Source organism: Argopecten irradians, chromosome 4 (genome assembly GCF_041381155.1).
Source record: "Argopecten irradians isolate NY chromosome 4, Ai_NY, whole genome shotgun sequence".
In the NCBI taxonomy this organism is placed as follows: domain Eukaryota; kingdom Metazoa; phylum Mollusca; class Bivalvia; order Pectinida; family Pectinidae; genus Argopecten; species Argopecten irradians.
Window position 1 is genome coordinate 15,056,013 of NC_091137.1, and position 27,761 is coordinate 15,083,773.

General features: G+C 33.8%; 1 protein-coding gene and 1 long non-coding RNA gene across 2 annotated transcripts in view; both read right to left on the minus strand.

Moving 5' to 3' along the window:
* The window catches only part of LOC138320713 (ubiquitin carboxyl-terminal hydrolase isozyme L5-like), a 52,196-nt gene that overhangs the window by 14,783 nt on the left and 9,652 nt on the right, over positions 1-27,761 (minus strand). Inside the window, 2 exon segments of the mRNA XM_069263884.1 lie at positions 23,034-23,085; positions 27,465-27,505. Coding sequence (XP_069119985.1) covers positions 23,034-23,085; positions 27,465-27,505 — 93 coding nt within the window.
* LOC138320714 (uncharacterized) lies at positions 104-22,968 on the minus strand. Its single transcript, XR_011208234.1, has 6 exons — positions 21,303-22,968; positions 17,765-17,844; positions 17,313-17,381; positions 5,238-5,541; positions 4,893-4,984; positions 104-4,697 (listed from the first exon to the last, which is right to left on the minus strand). It is a non-coding gene; the product is annotated as an uncharacterized lncRNA (long non-coding RNA).

Genomic DNA, 27,761 nt, shown 5'->3' on the forward strand with positions numbered 1-27,761 from the left:
ACATTCCTTATGAAACATATAACAAAAAATATTGACAAATTCCATGACATTGTTAAGTATTTCGATTGATACCGATGAAGTAAGCAAGTATAACATGTATGCTGTACCCATACCCGAGCCAAAGTCACGTACGTTAAAGATGTTCCACCGCCGACAAAGCATGAATGATATTCATCAGTTGAACAATAATATGTGTTTGATCATGTATATATATGTCTAATTAACACAAAAAAATAATAAAAAATAATTTATTTTGCCTTTGGTGCATGCGCAATCAGTACTTCCTTCCATACAGGATATTGTGACACGGAATTTTTTCAGGATGCAATTAATTATTTTTAATATTTTTAACTTTGAAGTAAAATTAGAAGCTCAAACTTTTCAATGGTGGTAATGGTGTAAAGTACGTAACTTTTGTAACTCAAGAAAAATACTAAATCGTCTGCTCCTGTTTTTGATAGTGAAAAAATACCATTTGTCAGTGGTGGAGCATCTTTAAACAAATGTAATACATAACCACTGATGATTTGGTAAAATTATATTTAGGTAAGAACATGCATCTAAACACGCTACTGTAAGAGCGATTTAAGAAATTCTAGACAAAAATATTTTTACTACGTTGGCAAGGACCAGCAAATTTTAATGTACTCTTAAGACTGGATTGTCCCTTTTAACTTCCTTTCAAATTTAAATGTTTCAATGGATCCTTGACAGCTGTGTATGACATACAACCTGTATCATATACTTAGTAGTAGAACTGATCCAAGCATAGAGATTATCATTATGGTTTAAAGATGCTCTGTCGCTGAAAATAGTATGTGTTCTCTATCAAAATCAGGAGACAACAAATGAGTATTCTTCATCAATTACTTGCTTTTTACATAAATATTACCGCCACTGGAAAGTTTGAGCTTCTAATTATACTAAAGATAAATCACAATAGGAAAGTTTGAGCTTCTAATTCTACTAAAGATAAAAATGTTAAAAACAATCAATTGAATTGCATCCCGTAAAAGATCCACTATGTCCTATACTGATTTAAAATAGTCATTGCACATGCTCCAGAAGCAAAAATAATTATCTTATATTAATTTTGTGTTAATTAGACATATACATAATTATTAAACACCAATTTTCTCTGTCCCCGGTGGAGCACTTTTGTAAGGTTTCAAATTCAATTATGTGGAGGCAGCCATTATAGAAATTAATATGCCTGTTAAACTGATTACAAGGGGAACGAGAATTATGCGATGTCCTTGTAGTTATAGGTCAGGACAGTGAAATTGGACTCAATTTTGAAAGTGATAGGAAACAACAGGAAAAGCAGTCAACATTTTCCATTTTGATATCTACAACTATGCATTATATTGTAGTGCTATAAATATATGAAACACATTTTTTTTTATTGTAGAACTACAAAGGAGAAATTACTTTGATATGAGTTTGTTATACTGGACTTATTAGTAAAAATTAAGAACATAGTTATGATCAGCCAGAAAGAAACTGACTTCCATTTTGAAATCACAGGGGCACGTAAATACAGTTGTAATATTGTTGATCCTGTAAGTTGTATCGGAACCTTATGACATATCCTAATATTAGGATATGATGCACTTTGACTATTATATATAATGAACAATTTACTTGCCCCTGTAGTCTAATGTAGTTAATTTAAAATACATTTTGTTCAAAGAAATCTTTGAAATATTGATTTATATAAATGGAGGTAATAAACAGTTTTTAAAGCTACTAATACATTACATTTCATTGTTGACTTCTATTTTCAACAATGAAATCTGAAGTACATGTATTTGTTGCTTGAATGGAAGTTGAAATCACTGTAACCTTCCTGCAAGTATCCTATTTGGTTAATATGTGATGTGATGTGTGTGAAGAAAATTTGAAATGATAATAGTAAAAAACAAAGAAATTTAATCTGTTCATATATTGCATATTTATTTTTACACTGATATTAAAGCAACACATGAATATATTTCCCGTTTTAGGATACAGAAAATGCTGCAGACTTTGCAACCAATTTTCAAATTCTTGCAAATAATGCTTGAAAATATCAGGCAATGTAAGACCTCATCAAATTATGTAAACCTCATCAAATTATATGTATGCAATGATAATGCATTTACATAAGACCTCTTTTTAAGCAATACCTTTATGAGTGCTTAAATTAACTTGCCATCAAGACAGTCTTTAAATACTTGTTAATTGTAAACATCATCAATATGGATTAATTAATATGAATTATTAATGATAAGCATTACTGTAGCTATCCTGCATAATATTTGGAACAAATAGAAATCAGAGACAAGGGTAACTTCACAATTGTATTACCATGTAATATTTCTCTTTTTGTTGAACTGTATAAATTTTGCATTTTGAGCTGTTCTGCTTATATAATATTGCTGTTAGGAATAGGATATTTTGTTTAGCTCAAGATATTTTACAGTATTTAGTAATTTGTTCCCTATATCTCCAAGTTGACAAATAACATAGGGCCCTGTGAGGCATCGACTTGTGTACAAGTACAGTGTATATAAATCATAAAATGAAAACTCATTGGATTTTGCACAAAATGAGTTTTGGTAAAAAAAAGGTTTCAGACAGTTTACGTACTACAATAAAATTATGCTTTCTCACATTTTTAGCTATTGTTAAGCAGTATGTTTTTGATCAGCTGTTGTTGATGCAATCATAGCATAACCTTAAAATGAAATGCACAGTAACTATTATCCAACAATCTTTGCAACAATATATACATGGGGCATAAATACATTGTTTTTGTTAGGTAATACAACACAATAGACAGACAATAGTCAGTCAGAAATATTGCATTTACAATATGATAACATGTTACTTGCTTACAACCCATAATTTCCACATTAAGTATAAACAATGACATATGTTCCAATAATGAAACATTAAGTACACATTTAAAACATATTCACGTACGATTGATGCTAGTATTATAGTCCATGTGCATATCACTCCGGAAATATTACAGAGATGATTATGCTTCATATACCCATTTACACAAACAACACAGAGTATTGTTTGGCATGTCAATTTGTTTGCAAGCATGTTAAATATTGTTTACCTAACTGTGTTTATTATCAATCCTACAAGTCTTGAGCATCCATCAATACAAACTGTAAAACTGACCAAAACCATCATCTTATAGTAGGCAAATGTATGACCAATAAAAATCAAAGTCCTCAAAGTACTGCAAATAAAACGCAGCAGAAACAGAAAGAAAAGAATGAAATCAATTGAATTTCCAAAATCAAAATATATAAACGACTTTGATATCAATTGTTTCAAGAACATTCAACTGATCACAAAAAATACATATGTTTTGTTTGACATTTTTCTTAATTATAGTTCCTACATGAAATAAAAGATTCTAAAATTACAAAGAAAACAGAAGTCTTCATTACAAATGAGTTTTTACCTATACTCTTGTTTCTTATGTTGCACTCTTGTTTCTTTTTCGCACATACACTTATTTTGGTAAAACCATGCACACACGAGGGCAGTCTTATAAGTTATATTGCCTTTACCTCAGATCTGTTTTTAACAATCATTAAAAACATTATTTTAAGAACATCTGATAAGTTTACGTTATAACTCTCAGGTCTTTAAGCCTTAGATAGCAAGTCCAATTTGAATACCTAATCATTAAAAAAAAACCCAGAGATTATGCAAGTTGGACAGAGAAGTTACCAGTGTGCATAGATTGTGTGTATTATACACAGGCAACAGTTAGGGAGTGGTGGTTTAAGGTACAGTTGACCTAGATGGCCCTGTGTATTATATAAACCACTCTGTGTATTCTATACATGAATGAAATGGTTAAAGAGGTCACCACTAGATGTCATTGTAGGGCAAGTCCTACACATGAATAGTATACCAGATAGCAATAATACAAAACACTACATGCGTTGTATTAATTGAATATTGAACTGTATACAATTACATAATTCAAATTTTTTATCACTGTGTAGAAAACATTCATACACAATGCAATAATATCTTCATTCAATATATATAAATCTCTTAAATTCACAAGATTCAGTGGTTTTGGTGTTGTGTTGGAATATTTTCTAAATTAATTGATGATAACCATGACATGATTTTGTTTCTTTTTTTCTTGAATCATATATATATGCCGGTACCTGTTTTGGTTACAAAAGTCAAGGTCTACAACATTATTTAGTTATACACATAAAAAGGTAAATTGATACATCATTCCTGTAGCATGATCTTAACATGCCATTCATATTTTGATATTTGCGATTGAAATTGTGGAAATTGGCCTAAATACATACAATTCAGAAATTAAGAAAAAGAGATACATGCATATTGGTACACATTTCTTTTCAATAGAATGTTCAATTCACAGTATGTAATATTTAATAATTACATAATGTATTACAGAATTATAGCTGCAATATCATTAATTGGAAATCAATAATCACGTAGATTCTCTTCAAGCAATTAACAATGATTTTCACTCAGACCAAGAATCAATTTTATCCATGATAAATTGAACTCCTTTTACTGCTGGTTAAATTATCTCGTAGAATTTTCTATTATTTATGTTTAGGTCATTGTTTCAGCATCACAAGGGTAGAACTGTTGACTTGTCAAGTTTGTTGTTCCAGCTCATTAATCTTTCTAATCTGGAAGAAAAGAAATAGTTTTCAATGAGTCAAAAATGCATCATTATTAAACACATTAGTTTCCTATTGTTGCTAGTCTGAGAATGTCTTGCAAATGCATAAAACAATTGCTCAGATATAATACTTTTAGCAACACTTTATTTATACAACAAAATTAACATGTAAGTTCAGAAAAAAAAGTTTTGTAATACTTACCGATATAGCATTTTCCTTATGAATTCAAAAGGGTTTTTATCTATTCATGTTGTTGTATAGTCATGTACCATTCTCCAAACCAAGTATTCGTGCTGAAATGAAAGAAGATGAATTGTTAGAATGAAATGACTGGTAGTATCATTTATAATGATATCTTTAATGAATTGTTAACATCCTTTAAAACAAGTGATATGCAGTGCTAAAATAATTATCAATTTGTAGTACACTTAAACATATCTTTCATTATCAACTACTATCCATGATAAAAAGTATCCTAAATGACATTGTAAAACAGATGTTTCCCTCGCATGCAAATTAATATTAGCTTACATGGACTATACCTACCTTGAGAACTTGTTTCTGTCTAGCAATATATCACTTGTTGATATGGCAAGATATGATGATATCTGGCGGCATCTGGCGGCTAAAATATCTAGACACCTCTTGAGCTGTAATCTTTCCAAGGATAATTTTCTCAATGGTGAAAGGACTCCATAGTTCCATGGTCCTTTCCTTCAGTAATGCCGGGTGGCATCACCAGTAGTTGAATTATGGACCAGGTTATCTGATCCTGTGAAGGTGGTTGTTTGCCACCTTTGTATATTGATCTGTCGAACAGTTCATGCATCATGCTCTCAGGTTTCTGGATCTGTTAAAATATGAAAAAACTGCACTGATAGGATAATAAATATTTCCAAAGGTAGCTAGCACTTCAGTTATAATGAAACACTAAGACAGAGGGTTGACAGAATGCAAGAGAAACACATGTTCACTTTGGTACATTTAAAATATACACTTCTAATCTGAGCAAAATCTTAAAGTGAATAAATAACTACAGATAGCTTATCTATAGGCAGAACAATATTTTGAAACAGACTACATATAAATGAATACTAGATGAAGTTATAACATATTTTTTTTTATTATTTTCAACTAGTTATTTTGTTTTCGATGGTAAAATTACTTCTGCTGTTTTGTAAATTACATTTGACATGTACGATATGTTTGTATTTCACACTAAACTATAATAACCTAGACTTTTTGCAAATTATTGAATTAGAATCCAAAGGAATCTATATTAAAGCTTAAAAATTCTTTTTGTAATACCATTTGAAAAACACTCTGAATGGATATATTTCAACACAATACAAACCCATGAAATCATGATACAAAGCTTAGAACATACATGAGACAAATGAACATATTTCTATTTACATTATATCAGTATCTTCAATACCAGACATCCTAACATGCATATTAAGCATATATTTTACATATGTAAAGTATCCTGATGCATTTTATTACTCATACTGTCAGTATATTGGCTACAGATATCTGCAAGCTTTCAGGTTAAGTTATATGCTATTAGTATTGTTGAAAGCTTACCACACACAGGTAGAGTAATTATAAAATTCTAGATTAAACACGAGTCAAGACACTAATACACATTCTTATTTACAGGAACTACTTGTATTGTATTTACAGTATCTAGTATAAAATGTTGACCTAAACAAGTCAACATGTACAAGCACTATAGAACTAGTACTTCTGATTATAAGCTTGTTACCTAGTATGGCAAATATGCAACTATGGGCTTGTGGTCAGAGTAATATGATTCCAAAGCTGCACAAGAAATTTGGCCAGAAGAAAAATTGCGAATGTAGATATGGTCCAAGCAGCTACCATGATCAGTCGTAATGCTGTGCATGATCTGAGTCATACCATATCTTTGCGAAATTGTTCCAATGGCAGTTGAATGAGTCATGAAATCAAGGTTGGTGTCTCCCATTACTAGCATGGGGTTGGAACTGTCATACCTTTGTGCAATACATTCCATGAAGGAATTAAAATTGGAAAGAGTTGCCAACTTAGGAGAACAATATAAGAAAAGGGCCTGAATGAGTACCTCGCCCTGGTAAAATGTGATAAAAGCGGTTTCAATCCCCAATATATTACAAGGTTGGAATACCTGCAAGGGTTTCTTTGAATAAATAACAATACCTCCATATGGTCGCACATTGCCAACACATTTATCGTCAGCACGATACATCCTGAAACCATCTAGTTGGTAATGATCATCAAGATCTGTTTGTTGCAACCTTGTTTCTGTGATAACTATGATATCAGCAGTGTACAAGTCATTCTGAGCAGATAAGTCTGGCATATGCAAATGCAGAGACCTACTGTTATGATAAACAAGTTTCATGTCTGTATCAATGTCTGCTAGAATAGGAACACATGACTGCAAATATGCATACTCTCTCAATCTGTTCATTTCCTGCACAACATCTTGAGAGATTGAAATCTTTTGTTCATTCAATTTGAGAATATGAACATCTTGTAATTTGCGAATGCGGCTCAACCCAACATAGTGCATGTGTTCCAGTTTCCGATTGCCAAAATGTAACACAGCAGATGACATTGTAGATCCTTGCGATTTGTGCACAGTTTTTGCAGCTGCTAATCTTATTGGAAACTGGCGTCGTGTTACAAAGTTTGAACAACTTCTTCCAACTGAAAATTTTCGGGTTATTTCCAAGATTGGAGTCCATGACTTGCAAATGTTGGGTGCATATAAATGGCTGTACTTCTTTCTTGTATTAGCTCCTATGCAAATGTCATCAAATTGAACCCAAACAATGCTACATCTAGAGGAATCTGGTACTCGCAAGTCTAATTTTTTGATAACTCCGGGAGTGCCATTAGTTAATCCATCCTCAACATCAATGTTTACACACACTTCTGTTGGTAAATTTTCTGCTACATGTAGATCTCTAAGCAGACCCATTGTTCTTGATGGATCATCTGGTATTTGGTTCATGACTTTGGCTTTGACATCTTCTGACAGGTCACCACTTACGGTGTCTATTGCTTGAATGACACATTTGTTTCCGGTTTTTTTCATTTTCATATGCAGTTCTGTTGTGAGTATTCACCTCGGCATTTGTTGTGAACAAATGTGGCATCTGACTAACGCTGGAAAGCAATTCTTTTGGAACAATACGATCATTGAGTGTCTTCAAATCTGACTCACTGTGTTGACCCTCCCGTAACCTGTTGAGTAACTCTGAGAAAAACTTGTCATCCTTCTGTCTCATAATCTGTGTTAACTCAAACATTCTAAAGTGTTCCATCCAGAGATTTGTGGCAAGTGGCCCATAACCTTCTTTCAAATCATCAAATATCCAACCATCCATAACTGGTTTTAACTGAAAGAGGTCACCTATTGCAATGATACTGATGCCACCAAAAGGTTGACCATTAGCAAAGATTTCTTGGAGTCTGAAATTGATGTAGTTAAACATTCTGTTACCAACCATGGATATTTCATCAATGAAAACTACCTCTAAGGCATGGAAATTTAACTCTGAAGGAGTCTAGTTGCTGTGAATCAAGAGGTTTGTATTTGAAGCTCTGATTTGCTGGTATACAAAAGAGTGAATGTATAGTTGACCCACCAATGTTATGAGCAGCTTTGCCTGTAGGTGCACAAAGAACTGCTTTGATGTCATCTGGACGTTTTCCAACACCTTTCTGAAAATATCTGGTAACAGCCTGATACAATGCAGTGGTCACAATGCTCTTGCCAACACCAGCCCCTCCTGTCAAAAAGCAGTATAATGGATCCTCGTTGGTTTTAAACCAGTGTAAGACATGATAAAAGAACAATGCTTGCTTTGGATTAAGAGACCTTGCTAACTGCATGTAATCTTCATTGTTCATGTCATTCACCAAGATTTCCTCATGGTCTATTTGCTTTCGAGTAATGCCAAGATCAAGAGCTAAGTCATAAACCTGACTATTATTTTCTCCAGGGTTGAAACACCCATGAAGCACACTTGGAACAGATTCTTTTTCTGCATCTATTTCATCGTTATGTTGCGTTTCTGGAGCAACTACCTGAGAATTTGCAAGCAATTCTATGTTGTTTTCTACTTGTTCTACAACTTCAGAACCATCTGCCTCATAATCCTGCTTGTTTGTGTTGATTATGCTAATATGTAGCGAATGGCTTGCTTCATATGAATCACAACCATCAAGCAAGTCTGTAGCTTCATCACGCCATGGTTTAAATAACATCAACTGCTCCCTGAAGTAGTTGTCTGAATCATGAACTTTGTTGAACCGTACATAGCGAATTACTTTCATGATTTTTCTCCTCTTCAATACTGATCCATCCTTCAGGCAATACTCTTTTCTATCCATGGTGCATGACAGTTCATTTGATGATTCCGTGTTGATAACATCTGTACTATTTTGTAAAGAATCATTTTCTGGCATGATTATTTCTTCATCAACCTCTTGTTCATCTTCTGGTAATTCAGGAAGCTGCAAATATTTGTTAGTCTGTTTTTTCTTTTTTGGCAGTACAGTGTCAAACTTTGAAACAAAGTCTGCAAGGCAACAGCTTTCAAGCTCCTTAGGTCGTCTTATGTAGCGCTTCAGACAGTTGTCGCTTTCTATATTAGAAGAGTGCTTGGGCATGTCTTCAAGTACTCGCAAAGGTTTCAACAAGAAAGTTCTGTCTTTTGTCTCACCGGTGTTGATGAAAACAACATTCCTGCTACACATTCTCAGAGGCATTTGAAGGATCAGGTATGCAGCTTCTTGGGCAGAAACCTCTACATGAGTAAGGAACTTGTTTTCCAATATGTCTCACTTGTTGTTTCAGATCAAAATTCCCTTTATGGACATCTTTACAGGCTTGATATAGCAGATTAGACATGCCTCTTTGTCCTTTAGAAATGTAGGAGACGATATATGAAGCACATGCATATGCATCAAGGATGAATTGAACATCGATATTTGCTTCCCAAGCTTCAAGAAGGTCTATGTTATAGGAATTTATTCTTATTTCTGCTGGATTTCTTTTGAGAAAAATCTTTGGTGCAGTCAAAGAAGACCTTAGAGCATTTATGTACTGTGATTGTGTCATTTCAAGCTTGTTGAGAAATTCCTCAAAGGAAATAGATTCACCTTTAGTCATAGAGTTCAGCATCTGACAAATATTGATGAAATTTGCAGGAGCATTTGGGTCATTTATCTGATCCTCCTCACTTAACGGTTCCAGAATAATTGTCTGATGCATTGGTGGTAGTGGGAAGCCGAACCGGCAAATGGCTTTGCCTTTTTTCCTACACGTACGAGCATGTCTGTGGGTTTGATAATTGATCAGATCAGGTCTGTCACTACTTTTGGAACATGTAGAATGCATATCGATGAATTCTGTTACTTCATCAATGGAAGACTTCCCATAAACAGGAGCGTTCATAATCCATAGTAACATGTGTATGTGTGGTGACCCTCTTTGCTGAAACTCTACCCGGTAAAAGAAGTCTTTAACTTTACCCAAGGGCTCCAGATCTCCTTTCAGAACAGTGTTGATGAACACCTGTACTCTGTTATTGAAATATCTGGCACATGTGACAGGGTCAGATTTGATGAGTTCACATTTTTCGATCCAAGTCATTGCTTCTATTTCTTCATTTGTGCAAGTCCTGTTTTTATTCAGTTTTGCCAAGTCTCTCAAAAGGTTAAGCCATCTGGTTTCTGCAGCCGAGAAGGAACAAAACCATGTTGGGATACCTAACTGACGAATTAAGGCAAATATGTCTTTTTTAGCTTGTTCCCAATATGCAGGTGACCCTCTTAATGTCTTCAATACACGATAACCTTCGTCTAGTCTCACAATCTTATCAAAAGATGATGGTGCTAGTATTTCTCCAACAGTGAGTTTTTTCTTGCCTTCTTTACATTTCCTCATAGCCAATGAAACTTTGTCTTGTATTTGCTTAATTTGTAACTTCTTTAACTTAAAGAAGATATTTGGAATAGAGCATGCAGCTCTTCTATCATGACAACGTAGTTCCCATTTACTAATTGTACTATAGTATACAGGGTGTTTTACGTTCTTTGTTATCAGGTCGCTTTTGTCCACAATAAATGGTAGGAAAATGAGAGATATTCAGCATCTTTGTCTTGATACAATCCTAGGGGTGTTTGACCTTCACCAGGAGCAAATGACAATGTTTTACTTAAGCCACGAACATCAATTGGATGAAGAAGAGTATCTGTGTTACCTGTTAGTCGATCTTCAAAATGTGCAACTTCAGTCCAGCCATCAGAGTCCTCATCACTATTAGAGTAGCTTTCAGGAGCATTCTTTTGCAAGTCACTTTTATCAACAAGTTCTTTACAGTGTGGTTTCTGGTGTAAAAAATGTTGTTCTTCAGACGTAACATCACTGCTATCTCTTTTACAATGCATACTTCTGTTATGTACATCTGAATCAACTTGCTCATTTGATTCCGCTGTTTCAATTCTACCCTTTCCACATTCCATACTACTGACACCTGAATCAACTTGCTCATTTGATTTCTGCTGTTTCAATTCTACCCTTTCCACATTCCATACTACTGACACCTGAATCAACTTGCTCATTTGATTCTGCTGTTTCAATTCTACCCTTTCCACATTCCATACTACTGACACCTGAATCAACTTGCTCATTTGATTCTGCTGTTTCAATTCTACCCTTTCCACATTCCATACTACTGACACCTGAATCAACTTGCCCATTTGATTCTGCTGTTTCAATTCTACCCTTTCCACATTCCATACTACTGACACCTGAATCAACTTGCTCATTTGATTCTGCTGTTTCAATTCTACCCTTTTCACGTTCCATACTACTGACACCTGAATCAACTTGCTCATTTGATTCCGCTGTTTCAATTCAATTCTACCCTTTCCACATTCCATACTACTGACACCTGAATCAACTTGCTCATTTGATTCTGCTGTTTCAATTCTACCCTTTCCACATTCCATACTACTGACACCTGAATCAACTTGCTCATTTGATTCTGCTGTTTCAATTCTACCCTTTCCACATTCCATACTACTGACACCTGAATCAACTTGCTCATTTGATTCTGCTGTTTCAATTCTACCCTTTTCACGTTCCATACTACTGACACCTGAATCTGGACTTTCACTACAAATGTTTGTTTGTTCTTTTGATTCCTTTGCTTTGTCATGATCATTTATGCTTTGACTGTCATGATCACAATTCACATGAGTTGTGCTGTTTGTTTGCTTATCCATCTGTATATCGAGATTTCCAGAACTACTCTTGTTAGTAATATATTCATCTCCAAATCCATACCACTTATCTATATCATGGAGATTCCAACTTTCATTTAAAGTGATACCTTCGTTTTGAAATAAAACACTATTTGCAAGAAGCCATTCCAGTCCTCTTATACATCTATTAGGACGTATGCTTTCATACAATACTGAATGCTTATTGCTAAGTTTTCTCTTCAGCTTCACCTGTATTGTTTCAGTATTTGCCAGAGTTCTTGGTAATGACTTTGCAGTATCTGTTACATCTGTTGGTACATTAACAACATTGCCACGCAAACTTCTTTGACCCCCACGGGGCTTTTCATAGAGTTGCATGAATGGTATTCTTGGGCTAATAAGCCTCTCCTCCATTTCTGTTAAGTTCAGTTCTTCTGGCTTTTCTGGAAATCCCATTCCATTAACAATAGCACATGCAGGGACCTTGCCCTTCTTTATATTATTTAAACATGTGTTACATATCCATTCACAACTTCTTGCACTTTTGATACCAATTAAACATGATTTAGCAAAACTTGACTGAAGTTCTTGGCAGCTTTCTACTTTCGTAACAGAATTTCTAAACCATGTTTTGTGTACAACATGAACAAGTAAATATTGGACCTTCAGATACATCCCTTTTGAATCGGTCAATCACCAACTTCCTAATGCTGGTTTTATCATGATTGCATTTTAACATTGGAACCGGCACTTTTTGAGTGTGGTTGTTTTTCTGCCGGTGCAAGCTTAAGGGTAATGATAGATCAGTTGCAATTGATTTATTTTTTTCTTAGATTTTCTGTTAGAAACTGCTGCAATGTCTGTAGGCATATTTGAAGAACATGAAGCTATCTTATTCTGTGTTTTTGCAGAATGTTTTGTGCGAACATTTGAGCTTCGTAATGCTGATTTATCAGTACATGTACTAGCAGATGTTGGTTTCTTTCCTGTAGCTACCATTGTTGATTTACAACTTTTTGCATGTCTCTTTTTGTTATCTGTACCTAAATCTTGCTTGTACTGTGCACGTGCTAATTTACGTCTTTTGCTACCAGTTGTCATTTCAACATCTGCAGAACTAGTATCTCCAGGCCTTTTGCGAGATGTTGCAACAAATGTCGAAGTTGATGTGGCATTCACAATTGTCTCCCTTTGATTAGATTGTGCAAAGAACGGAATCGGGATGTCTTTTACCTGCGAGCATACAATTCTGTTTTTCTTTTTTGTTGCTATTTGCAAATGATTTTTGACAGAGTTTATTTTAAACACATTTGCAGCAAGATCAGGCACACATGTATACAACATCTCTTTGGTCTATCTTTAAGAAGATTAAGTTGCAAAGGATGAAGTTCAAACTGCACATTTTGTAACAAAGAACTTGACAGTGAGCAACAAAGAGATCTCAAAAATCCAACAAGGGGCATAAAATGAAGGGATAATTGAAAGAACACATTTGCCATCAGGTTCACATAAAGAATTCAAACCTCTACTATGGGGATCAAACACATAGTAAACTCCATTTTCATACCGAATGGCAACAGCAGATGCATGAAAAACTAACAAAGCAGATTTAGATGTTACAAATGTTATATTCAAAGCATTTTCCAGTGAAACACCAACGGGTGAAGTATACCCTGGAATCATACATCCTATGTGTGATTTTTTTATACCCACAGAGAAATATTGGTTGTTGAAGTATACACATTTTGGTAGATCAGAGATCAACAATAAATCATGATCACACTTATCATGTATAGAGCTGTAAAGATGGTCTCCTGAATCCAAAATAGTATGTAAATCATTCTTTTCTAAAGATTTCACCTGCTTTGTGAATGTGTGTACTAAAAACATCAGCCCGTTTGCCATGCATTGTTTACCGCGTGTGTTGTGTCAGAGTATTTTGCCAGACCCTTGACAATAATCTGCCCTTATTACAGAACTTGGACAACTAGTATATGATGTAATAGATGCCATATTGTGGTAATACATACATCGTAGTTCATTGGCAGTACACCCTGGGTGAAAGTTTTTCAATGTGTTGGATGTGTACCCAGAAAATATTGAAAATGTGATTTATCAGGTATATACAAACAGTATATGACCATTGCTTTATCTATATGTGTTCAATCAATACCAATGTTTTGATTCTTTTTGTTCATAATTGTTGCAAAACAGAACAGTAACATGTGTTCAAGATATGGACATTTCATTGTTCCATAATATAAGATTAAGATTGTTGTAGAAGGAGACAATGATAAAAAATTGATAACCGTTTTAAAAATTATTATAAAAACATTTAAAAAGTTCAGACATTTCCAGAAAGTGACAAGATCCACTCTTGAAATTCATAAAGTAGTATCATTCAAAATATTTTCTCTTACCGATTTTTATGGTCTCTTATAATTTTTTCAATGTTCTACATATTTTTGTTTGATAGTCCCAGAATTAAAAGTTGTAATCAATAAGGAATTATGCACATCATTGAAATTGTTCAAAAACACTGACTGCAGAAAATGTTCTCTGTTATGTGTATGCATATATCATATTGTTTGGTGTTATATTCAGTTCTCTTTGACAGGTACATGGTATTCCAAAGTATTGTCTCCAATTCTCATATTCTCAAGCAGACCCATGTTTTTTTCTAGCTAAATTATTCTAAATATATATTCTTATCACAAGTACACAAAATTCTGATATTTCATTTTGATGCTCTCATGACTTCACCATAATACTCTAATAATAAATGTTCTAAAATTCTCAATTTTTCCAATTAATGCTGGGATATTATGATCTCTGTAAGGCAGTGCACATATTCTCATAGTCTCATGATATTCTCAAATGTTCTCATGATCATACTCTCATGATATTCTCAAGCAATGGATAGAATAATATTTCATAGTCTCATAATTTCTGAAGCATGTTCTCATTATCTCATAATGTTCTCAAGCAATGTTCTCATAGATAGTATCATAATATTCTCACAGCAAATAAATCTCATAGTCTAATGATTTTCTCAAGAATTTTTCTCAGTCTCATAATATAACAAAGAACTCGACAGTGGAGCAAAAAAGAATCCTCAAAAATCCAACAAGGGCATAAAATGAAGGGATTAATTGAAAGAACACATTTGCCATCAGGTTCACATAAAGAATTCAAACCTCTACTATGGGGATCAAACACATAGTAAACTCCATTTTCATACCGAATGGCAACAGCAGATGCATGAAAAACTAACAAAGCAGATTTAGATGTTACAAATGTTATATTCAAAGCATTTTCCAGTGAAACACCAACGGGTGAAGTATATACCCTGGAATCATACATCCTATGTGTGATTTTTTTATACCCACAGAGAAATATTGGTTGTTGAAGTATACACATTTTGGTAGATCAGAGATCAACAATAAATCATGATCACACTTATCATGTATAGAGCTGTAAAGATGGTCTCCTGAATCCAAAATAGTATGTAAATCATTCTTTTCTAAAGATTTCACCTGCTTTGTGAATGTGTGTACTAAAAACATCAGCCCGTTTGCCATGCATTGTTTACCGCGTGTTGTGTCAGAGTATTTGCCAGACCCTTGACAATAATCTGCCCTTATTACAGAACTTGGACAACTAGTATATGATGTAATAGATGCCATATTGTGGTAATACATACATCGTAGTTCATTGGCAGTACACCCTGGGTGAAAGTTTTTCAATGTGTTGGATGTGTACCCAGAAAATATTGAAAATGTGATTTATCAGGTATATACAAACAGTATATGACCATTGCTTTATCTATATGTGTTCAATCAATACCAATGTTTTGATTCTTTTGTTCATAATTGTTGCAAAACAGAACAGTAACATGTGTTCAAGATATGGACATTTCATTGTTCCATAATATAAGATTAAGATTGTTGTAGAAGGAGACAATGATAAGAAATTGATAACCGTTTAAAAATTATAAAAACATTTAAAAAGTTCAGACATTTCCAGAAAGTGACAAGATCCACTCTTGAAATTCATAAAGTAGTATCATTCAAAATATTTTCTCTTACCGATTTTTATGGTCTCTTATAATTTTTTCAATGTTCTACATATTTTTGTTTGATAGTCCCAGAATTAAAAGTTGTAATCAATAAGGAATTATGCACATCATTGAAATTGTTCAAAAACACTGACTGCAGAAAAATGTTCTCTGTTATGTGTATGCATATATCATATTGTTGGTGTTATATTCAGTTCTTTTGACAGGTACATGTATTCCAAAGTATTGTCTCCAATTCTCATATTCTCAAGCAGACCATGTTTTTTTCTAGCTAAATTATTCATAAATATATATTCTTATCACAAGTACACAAAATTCTGATATTTCATTTTGATGCTCTCATGACTTCACCATAATACTCTAATAATAAATGTTCTAAAATTCTCAATTTTTCCAATTAATGCTGGGATATTATGATCTTGTAAGGCAGTGCACATATTCTCATAGTCTCATGATATTCTCAAATGTTCTCATGATCATACTCTCATGATATTCTCAAGCAATGTTCTCATATATATATAGTCTCATAATATTCTCATAGTCTCATAATTTTCTGAAGCAATGTTCTCATTATCTCATAATGTTCTCAAGCAATGTTCTCATAGATAGTATCATAATATTCTCAAGCAAATAATCTCATAGTCTAATGATTTTCTCAAGAATTTTTCTCAGTCTCATAATATTCTCAAGCAATGTTTCTCATAATATTCTCAAGCAGTGTTCTCATAATATTCTCAAGCAGTGTTCTTGTGATCATAATATTCTCAATTAAACAATGTTCTAATCATCTCATAATATTCTCAAGCAATGTTCTCATAGTCTCATAATTTTCTCAAGCAATTTTCTCATAGTCTCATAATATTCTCAAGCAATGTTCTCATAGTCTATAATATTCTCAAGCAATGTTCTCATTATCTCATTGGTCTCATTGTATTATCATATTCTCAAGCAATATGTTCTCAGGTCCCATAATGTGCAATGTAACAATACTTATAGTTGTATTTCATGGAAACTCTATGTATGTTCTTGCTTACAGAATGTATATATATATCTGAATTTGTCATCGTCCAAAAAGTATTTTTCTAGAAATATGTAATATTCAAGAGGGATAATTTTGAAATCAACACAATAAGAATATATTGTGAAATTTTTTCAACTTTCAGAAATACGTTGACCTCAAATAAAGTTAAATACAAGTTTTTCTCAATGAAATCAGTACTAGTGTATATAGTCTCCAAAGCATGTGTAATATATACCTTTAATGACGCAATGATATTCTCACTGTACCATTCTTGTATCTTTGCCAAGCATTGCCAGGAATAATGCTGAAAATGAGAAAAAAAAAAAATATTAAATAAATGTGTTACAATACGTAGTAAACAAGGCAAAAAATAAACTCTTTATAATAAAGTCATAAATATGTTATTTATAAGAAGAAATTGTAATAACTTACAATTTCATTCCATGTGAAATAAATTAAAGGCTAAAGTACAAATATATACCATGTATACAAGATGATCCTGTTCACAATACCCAATTAAAAGAAAGGAAAATGAATTAATTGACAATTATCATCAAACTTTTTCTTATAATAAAGCACATACGTAAGTGTTTTTTCCTTTTGGTTATTATTACTCTTCAGAGTAGTGAGTATATGTATGATCCATTAATTTATCTTATTACTAATTACAACAATAAATATACATACGGGGTACTTATACTACTTTGTAGGCTGCTGTAAATCAGTTAGAGCTCCTAAAAGAAGGTAAAGTGCAATTGTGAACAATTCTGAAATGGAAAAGAAAGCACTTTAATTAAATCAAGGTTATGATCATGATCGTCTAATTAACATTAGAGTAACATTAACAACCACAACCTATTTCATATATTATAACAATTCATGCATGAATCCATGTGGGTTTTATTAGTTTAACGTCCTATTATATATATAATTAACAGTCTGCAGGGTCATGTAATTATAAGGATGTGCCAGGTTTGTTTGTGGATGAAAGGCTTAAACTGGAGTACCCGTAGAAAATTTTTAAAACCACTGACCAGCAGTCAGTACATGGCAACTGCCCCAAATGGTATTCAGAGGTGGAGGGCTTATTACTCTTTATCCATATATATATATAAGCATAAAGAATGTATTATTATATATGGTGATCAGCTTTCTAGCTGTTGGTCAATATTGTTCATGACATATATATTAGGGCTGCAACGATACACCAGTACTCGGTTACGATATGTATCATGACACATGCCTCTCGATTCGATTATTTTCGATACGATACTTCTGTTTTGTGCAATCTTGTGTTTTTACAGTTGTTTTTTTACATCTGGATTTTAAAATGTACAACTAATGCATTAATATATCATACCTAAAAGAGAAAAAAAAAAAGAAAAGAGCATTTTTATGTTTGATGTAATATAAACAAACATCAATAATGTTAACTCAAATTACAAAAAGGTGAAAAAAAAAACATAACATAAATAATCAATTAATAAAAGAGAGATGAATAACAATTAATGACTTGAGTATAAGTATCTGTAGCGAATGTAACTGTATTAAACAAAAAACAAAAAATAAAATAAAACTAGGTTCATATATTTGTATACCAATTATTGTACTTACTTAAATTGATTGAACATGGTTCAAAATTGTACATAATTATCATTCATTACGACTGCAAAAAATTTATGACTACCTTCAGACAGTGTAGGCCTATTTTACACTGAAACTGTGAGTAAATCATCAACAATTTGTTAAAAGTGTTTGCTTTTTATGTGGTTCTTACTAGCTGTAGTCATAAGATTTATTATAAAGGCTTTAAAAGTTGGTAGATTGTTTCCAAGGCTGGGCGACGACTTCTGCGACACATTTGAATAGTGACACAAGCTCACTACAAGACTTAATAGCTACAGGCTCAGAATGTTAATCAAAAACAGGTTGGGAGATGATCAGAGAGTGTTGACACCTCTTTTGAGTGTGATCCCAGTGTCTGATTATCTTGATATGGTTAAGATTTATTGCTACAAGTGGTAGTTTGTTTGTTTGATTAATTAACGTCCTATTAACAGCTATGGTCATGTAAATACAGCCTCCCATGTATGCGGTGTGTTGCGTATATTGTTGTGTGAGGTGCGTGTTTTGGGAGACTGGTATATTCATGTTGTGTCTTCTTGTATAGTGGAACTGTTGCCCTTTTCATAGTGCTATATCACTGAAACATGCCGCCGAAGACACACAAGCAAGTAGTCTAAAGACTGCATCGTATCGAACCGAAACGTGAAGGCTGTATCGTTAAAATCGTATTGACATACAAATATCATGATTCAATGTGTATTGCGATGAATCGTTTCAGCCCTAATATATATTAGGGCTGAAACGATTAGTAATTTTTGTATTCGATTATTATTCCGGGTCACATGTAATCGATTACTAATCGACTTAATCGTTTGTATTGAAGCAATATTATTGTTTCAATTAGACACAGCAGGCGCTGACTACTTGAAAAAAACGTCCGGCCATGACATGCTTGTCATCAACTAAACACTACGTATATATATCGGGACAGAGGACATGCACTTATTATAATATAAGCCATTACCAACAAATAAGATTAGATATTTATTGACATTAAATAAGTTGTAAACAGTAGCTTTTATCCCAAAATAAGCTCTGAATTCCCGTTTCCTGTATTGTCTTCCGTAACATCGTTTAAATCAAGTCTGCTAACCCGCTGTTTTGACGTGACCTTCACACGTACAACTAATCAACCAAATCTGGTCGCCACGGAGCGACATGACCAAATTTTCGTCAATGAACTTTTTTTTATTTCCGTGATCAAAAAAAATGAAAATAAATCAACAATTCTTATATTCAATTAGAATATGAACAAAAACATTCTTTTTATATGATAAACACATGCAATAGTAAATTTTAAATGTTCAAGATTACTGCTCCTTCTGCTCCCGAGCGTCCCCGCGGCGATTAGGCCTCCGTGACGTAACAACATGGAGTCGATCGCTAGTGAAAATTGGCGAACACAGCGTGTTGCAAGCTTTCTCATGACATCCACTTTTTCATTGATTAATGACTTTTAACTTCCACAGAGACGTAATTTAACAAGTATTTCTCACATCATATATGCTTTGTTGAGTTCAAAACATGTACATAAAGAGATGAAACTCCAGTCGGAATGGCTTACTCAGAAATCCATGATCTGTCAACGTGTTAAGTCAGCTTACAATGCACTGGCTATGCATGTTACGATTAACGATTAATAAAATCTTTAATCGATTATCAGCAATTAGCTTCATTAATCTAATCGCCTCCGATTATTCGACTTATCGTTTCAGCCCTAATATATATCATGATCAGTCAATTCAGATGTACGAAACATTAGATCCATCTTAGGACTGAAAATTACGCATAAATAAAACAATAATATGCCAGTGAGGTGGTTAAAATCAACAATTAATTTGTCTCTAGAAACGAGATGGAGTAAAATGGCACTGAAAACGTAGAAATTGAGCATCTGCATGGACGCATATTTACATTGTCGAATACATGCATGTGTAACGCTCGACATCCTAACAACCGAAACACGATTTAAATTCTACTTCTAGCTAAAAAATAGAGTAGGCCAGTCTACGTATATATACTGTACCGTTACGACTACGACTGACAAAACTCTGCTTTTGTGACTTGACAACGATCTACAGACCAATGCTAAGATAGGAAATGAGATATACGAAAAGTACAGCTTACGTCTACGGAAGTTACTGTCAGTCTGTCACCAATAAGGGAGAAAAACTATCGTTCTCTTGGATTCAGCATCAGTGTAAATATTGATTGATATTGTAACATGCACGTTGATTAGTCGACAGTTTTCAATGTAGACCAATCAGCGTTTAGATAACAAATGTCGTCAAAGCGAGCACCTGCACAAACTAAATTGGGAAAATTCATAGGCCTATTAATTATCATTCATTTTCCAGCCGAATCCTATCATAACTGGGCCAATAACAAAAAATATCGTCATTAATTTACATATAATGTGAAATAGGCGCATAGCTATGAGCTGAATGTTGATAAACAGCATCAGTCAACTGTCATGGCGATAACTTTGGATGGCAAAAATGTGCGATAAAAATGGATCTCGCAAAAGTATAATTAATGAAATACAATATCCTGGCATGTAAATTATGACACGCAAAATGTTTTCTAATACATTACTTACATTTTTAGCAGTCGATGATGCAAATAAAATGTGATGTCAGTGGATATCTCTTCCGGGTCGAAGGTGGACGAATCTTGCAGCGAAGACCGATTAAAATTAATACGCGATGGCAAATTAGTTACTGTCATGTACGAATTATTTATTATACACATTAGACTACCCGATTAACAATTTTGCTCTTAATTTTGTAATCTGACTTCTCCACAATTCTTCTACGTGCACAATAATAATGTTGCATGTGCAGAGCACAGAACTATATTTCAGGTAACGATATGACTGTAATACGGTCGAACTAATGTAAGGTTTCTGTTGAATATTATATTAAATACGCATTTTTTCACATTACGATGTGAATCTGCGTGCAATAAAATACAGCAAACACTTTTTGTTGTTAAAGTAATTTTACTTACTTAATTAACACATTCAATAAAATGATTAGTAAAGCAGTAATAGGAAGGCAGCATTTTGATTGGTTGAATGGCAATGAATGGAAATTTATGAATGGAAGTTTATGAATGAAATGGTTCACGAAATCACCACTAGATGTCGTTGTGGGGCAAGTCCTACTATATTTTACAAATAAGGCCAAACCAGACGGTATAAACACAAGCGCTAGCGCTGTGTTAAAAAATGTTTAACAAATGCGACCAGTGTAGTGTGGAAATCTGTAGCTTTGTTTAAGTATGTGCAAAGTGTAGGCAATGGAGGAAAGCTGAAGTAACCAGTGAACAACTATCAACCTACTGTCTGTACTTGGAAACTACCCCAGGTGGGATTTCATCTTCTTATCTATAGGTGGAAAGCTAGCTGTATATATAGTGTTAAGAGCACTTTAACCACGACCAACATGGCTGAAAAGATTGCGACTAAAGCATCATACTCAATAAGACAATGAGGTAAAACAATGATGCCTGTACTATCTACAGTAAACAATAGGGTGTGCTGATACCTGTAACCGAGTTACAGTAAACAATAGGGTGTGCTGATACCTGTAACCGAGTTACAGTAAACAATAGGGTGTGCTGATACCTGTAACTGAGCTACAGTAAACAATAGGGTGTGCTGATACCTGTAACCAAGCTACAGTAAACAATAGGGTTTGCTGATACCTGTAACCAAGTTACAGTAAACAATAGGGTGTGATGATACCTGTAACTGAGCTACAGTAAACAATAGGCTGTGCTGATACCTGTAACCGAACTACAGTGAACAATAGGGTGTGATGATACCTGTAACCGAGTTACAGTAAACAATAGGGTGTGCTGATACCTGTAACCGAGTTACAGTAAACAATAGGCTGTGCTGATATCTGTAACCGAGTTACAGTAAACAATAGGCTGTGCTGATACCTGTAACCGAGTTACAGTAAACAATAGGCTGTGCTGATACCTGTAACTGAGCTACAGTAAACAATAGGGTGTGCTGATACCTGTAACCGAGTTACAGTAAACAATAGGGTTTGCTGATACCTGTAAACAAGTTACAGTAAACAATAGGGTGTGATGATACCTGTAACCAAGTTACAGTAAACAATAGGGTGTGATGATACCTGTAACCGAGTTACAGTAAACAATAGGCTGTGCTGATACCTGTAACCGAGTTACAGTAAACAATAGGGTGTGCTGATACCTGTAACTGAGCTACAGTAAACAATAGGGTGTGCTGATACCTGTGGTAAACAAAAGGGTGTGATAATACCTGGTTACAGTAAACAATAGGGCTTGCTGATACCTGTAACCGAGCTGTGAGTTATGCTACTCTCCTCTCATACAACTCTTCCTGTCTGATTGTATACAAGGTATACAAGATTATTTTCTAAAACTTATAAGATTATCTACATTTGGTGGAAACATGGTTACGTTATAGTTTCTACAATGGTGGTATACAAGGTTACGTTATAGTATCTACAATGGTGGTATACAAGGTTACGTTATAGTATCTACAATGGTGGTATACAAGGTTACGTTATAGTATCTACAATGGTGGTATACAAGGTTACGTTATAGTATCTACAATGGTGGTATACAAGGTTACGTTATAGTATCTACAATGGTGGTATACAAGGTTACGTTATAGTATCTACAATGGTGGTATACAAGGTTACGTTATAGTATCTACAATGGTGGTATACAAGGTTACGTTATAGTATCTACAATGGTGGTATACAAGGTTACGTTATAGTATCTACAATGGCGGTATACAAGGTTACGTTATAGTATCTACAATGGTGGTATACAAGGTTACGTTATAGTATCTACAATGGTGGTATACATAGGTTACGTTATAGTATCTACAATGGTGGTATACAAGGTTACGTTATAGTATATGGTGGTATACAAGGTTACGTTATAGTATCTACAAGGTATACAAGGTTACGTTATAGTATCTACAATGGTGGTATACAAGGTTACGTTATAGTATCTACAATGGTGGTATACAAGGTTACGTTATAGTATCTACAATGGTGGTATACAAGGTTACGTTATAGTATCTACAATGGTGGTATACAAGGTTACGTTATAGTATCTACAATGGTGGTATACAAGGTTACGTTATAGTATCTACAATGGTGGTATACAAGGTTACGTTATAGTATCTACAATGGTGGTATACAAGGTTACGTTATAGTTATCTACAATGGTGGTATACAAGGTTTACGTTATAGTATCTACAATGGTGGTATACAAGGTTACGTTATAGTATCTACAATGGTGGTATACAAGGTTACGTTATAGTATCTACAATGGTGGTATACAAGGTTACGTTATAGTATCTACAATGGTGGTATACAAGGTTACGTTATAGTATCTACAATGGTGGTAAACAAGGTTACGTTATAGTATCTACAATGGTGGTATACAAGGTTACGTTATAGTATCTACAATGGTGGTATACAAGGTTACGTTATAGTATCTACAATGGTGGTATACAAAGGTTACGTGTTATAGTATCTACAATGGTGGTATACAAGGTTACGTTATAGTATCTACAATGGTGGTATACAAGGTTACGTTATAGTATCTACAATGGTGGTATACAAGGTTACGTTATAGTATCTACAATGGTGGTATACAAGGTTACGTTATAGTATCTACAATGGTGGTATACAAGGTTACGTTATAGTATCTACAATGGTGGTATACAAGGTTACGTTATAGTATCTACAATGGTGGTATACAAGGTTACGTTATAGTATCTACAATGGTGGTATACAAGGTTACGTTATAGTATCTACAATGGTGGTATACAAGGTTACGTTATAGTATCTACAATGGTGGTATACAAGGTTACGTTATAGTATCTACAATGGTGGTATACAAGGTTATGTTATAGTATCTACAATGGTGGTATACAAGGTTATGTTATAGTATCTACAATGGTGGTATACAAGGTTACGTTATAGTATCTACAATGGTGGTATACAAGGTTACGTTATAGTATCTACAATGGTGGTATACAAGGTTACGTTATAGTATCTACAATGGTGGTATACAAGGTTACGTTATAGTATCTACAATGGTGGTATACAAGGTTATGTTATAGTATCTACAATGGTGGTATACAAGGTTACGTTATAGTATCTACAATGGTGGTATACAAGGTTACGTTATAGTATCTACAATGGTGGTATACAGTTAGTTATAGTATCTACAATGGTGGTTACAAGGTGTTATAGTATCTACAATGGTGGTATACAAGGTTACGTTATAGTATCTACAATGGTGGTATACAAGGTTACGTTATAGTAATCTACAATGGTGGTATATAACAAGGTTACGTTATAGTATCTACAATGGTGGTATACAAGGTTACGTTATAGTATCTACAATGGTGGTATACAAGGTTACGTTATAGTATCTACAATGGTGGTATACAAGGTTACGTTATAGTATCTACAATGGTGGTATACAAGGTTACGTTATAGTATCTACAATGGTGGTATACAAGGTTACGTTATAGTATCTACAATGGTGGTATACAAGGTTACGTTATAGTATCTACAATGGTGGTATACAAGGTTACGTTATAGTATCTACAATGGTGGTATACAAGGTTACGTTATAGTATCTACAATGGTGGTATACAAGGTTACGTTATAGTATCTACAATGGTGGTATACAAGGTTACGTTATAGTATCTACAATGGTGGTATACAAGGTTACGTTATAGTATCTACAATGGTGGTATACAAGGTTACGTTATAGTATCTACAATGGTGGTTACAAGGTTATGTTATAGTATCTACAATGGTGGTATACAAGGTTACGTTATAGTATCTACAATGGTGGTTATACAAGGTTACGTTATAGTATCTACAATGGTGGTATACAAGGTTACGTTATAGTATCTACAATGGTGGTATACAAGGTTACGTTATAGTATCTACAATGGTGGTATACAAGGTTACGTTATAGTATCTACAATGGTGGTATACAAGGTTACGTTATAGTATCTACAATGGTGGTATACAAGGTTACGTTATAGTATCTACAATGGTGGTATACAAGGTTACGTTATAGTATCTACAATGGTGGTATACAAGGTTACGTTATAGTATCTACAATGGTGGTATACAAGGTTACGTTATAGTATCTACAATGGTGGTATACAAGGTTACGTTATAGTATCTACAATGGTGGTATACAAGGTTACGTTATAGTATCTACAATGGTGGTATACAAGGTTACGTTATAGTATCTACAATGGTGGTATACAAGGTTACGTTATAGTATCTACAATGGTGGTATACAAGGTTACGTTATAGTATCTACAATGGTGGTATACAAAGGTTACGTTATAGTATCTACAATGGTGGTATACAAGGTTACGTTATAGTATCTACAATGGTGGTATACAAGGTTACGTTATAGTATCTACAATGGTGGTATACAAGGTTACGTTATAGTATCTACAATGGTGGTATACAAGGTTACGTTATAGTATCTACAATGGTGGTATACAAGGTTACGTTATAGTATCTACAATGGTGGTATACAAGGTTACGTTATAGTATCTACAATGGTGGTACTAGTATACAATGGGGTATACAAGGTTACGTTATAGTATCTACAATGGTGGTATACAAGGTTACGTTATAGTATCTACAATGGTGGTAAACAAGGTTACGTTATAGTATCTACAATGGTGGTATACAAGGTTACGTTATAGTATCTACAATGGTGGTATACAAGGTTACGTTATAGTATCTACAATGGTGGTATACAAGGTTACGTTATAGTATCTACAATGGTGGTATACAAGGTTACGTTATAGTATCTACAATGGTGGTATACAAGGTTACGTTATAGTATCTACAATGGTGGTATACAAGGTTACGTTATAGTATCTACAATGGTGGTATACAAGGTTACGTTATAGTATCTACAATGGTGGTATACAAGGTTACGTTATAGTATCTACAATGGTGGTATACAAGGTTACGTTATAGTATCTACAATGGTGGTATACAAGGTTACGTTATAGTATCTACAATGGTGGTATACAAGGTTACGTTATAGTATCTACAATGGTGGTATACAAGGTTACGTTATAGTATCTACAATGGTGGTATACAAGGTTACGTTATAGTATCTACAATGGTGGTATACAAGGTTACGTTATAGTATCTACAATGGTGGTATACAAGGTTACGTTATAGTATCTACAATGGTGGTATACAAGGTTACGTTATAGTATCTACAATGGTGGTATACAAGGTTACGTTATAGTATCTACAATGGTGGTATACAAGGTTACGTTATAGTATCTACAATGGTGGTAAACAAGGTTACGTTATAGTATCTACAATGGTGGTATACAAGGTTACGTTATAGTATCTACAATGGTGGTATACAAGGTTACGTTATAGTATCTACAATGGTGGTAAACAAGGTTACGTTATAGTATCTACAATGGTGGTATACAAGGTTACGTTATAGTATCTACAATGGTGGTATACAAGGTTACGTTATAGTATCTACAATGGTGGTATACAAGGTTACGTTATAGTATCTACAATAGTGGTATACAAGGTTACGTTATAGTATCTACAATGGTATTCTACAAGGTTACTATCATTTGGACAGGATAGAGTATCTACAATGGTATTCTACAAAGTTACTATCATTTGGACAGGATAGAGTAGTAATACTGAATCAACACACTATACTCAATACAAGTAGGTGCCTCTCATGTACACTGTACTATATTTAGTGATAACAAAATCTAAATCACAGTAAACATGTATATACGTACTTAAAGGTATTTTTTCACAGATTTTTTTCTTTTACTCTCAGAAATATATTTGTGCATTCAGTACTCCAACCCCTACTAGACAGTGCAACAAGAGTACTATATAATTGCCTTTATTCTGGAGAATAAATTTCATTGTATTTGCTATCTCATTCATTTCCGTTAACTTAAACTCATGAATAAAATACAGCAAAAAATTACCAAATG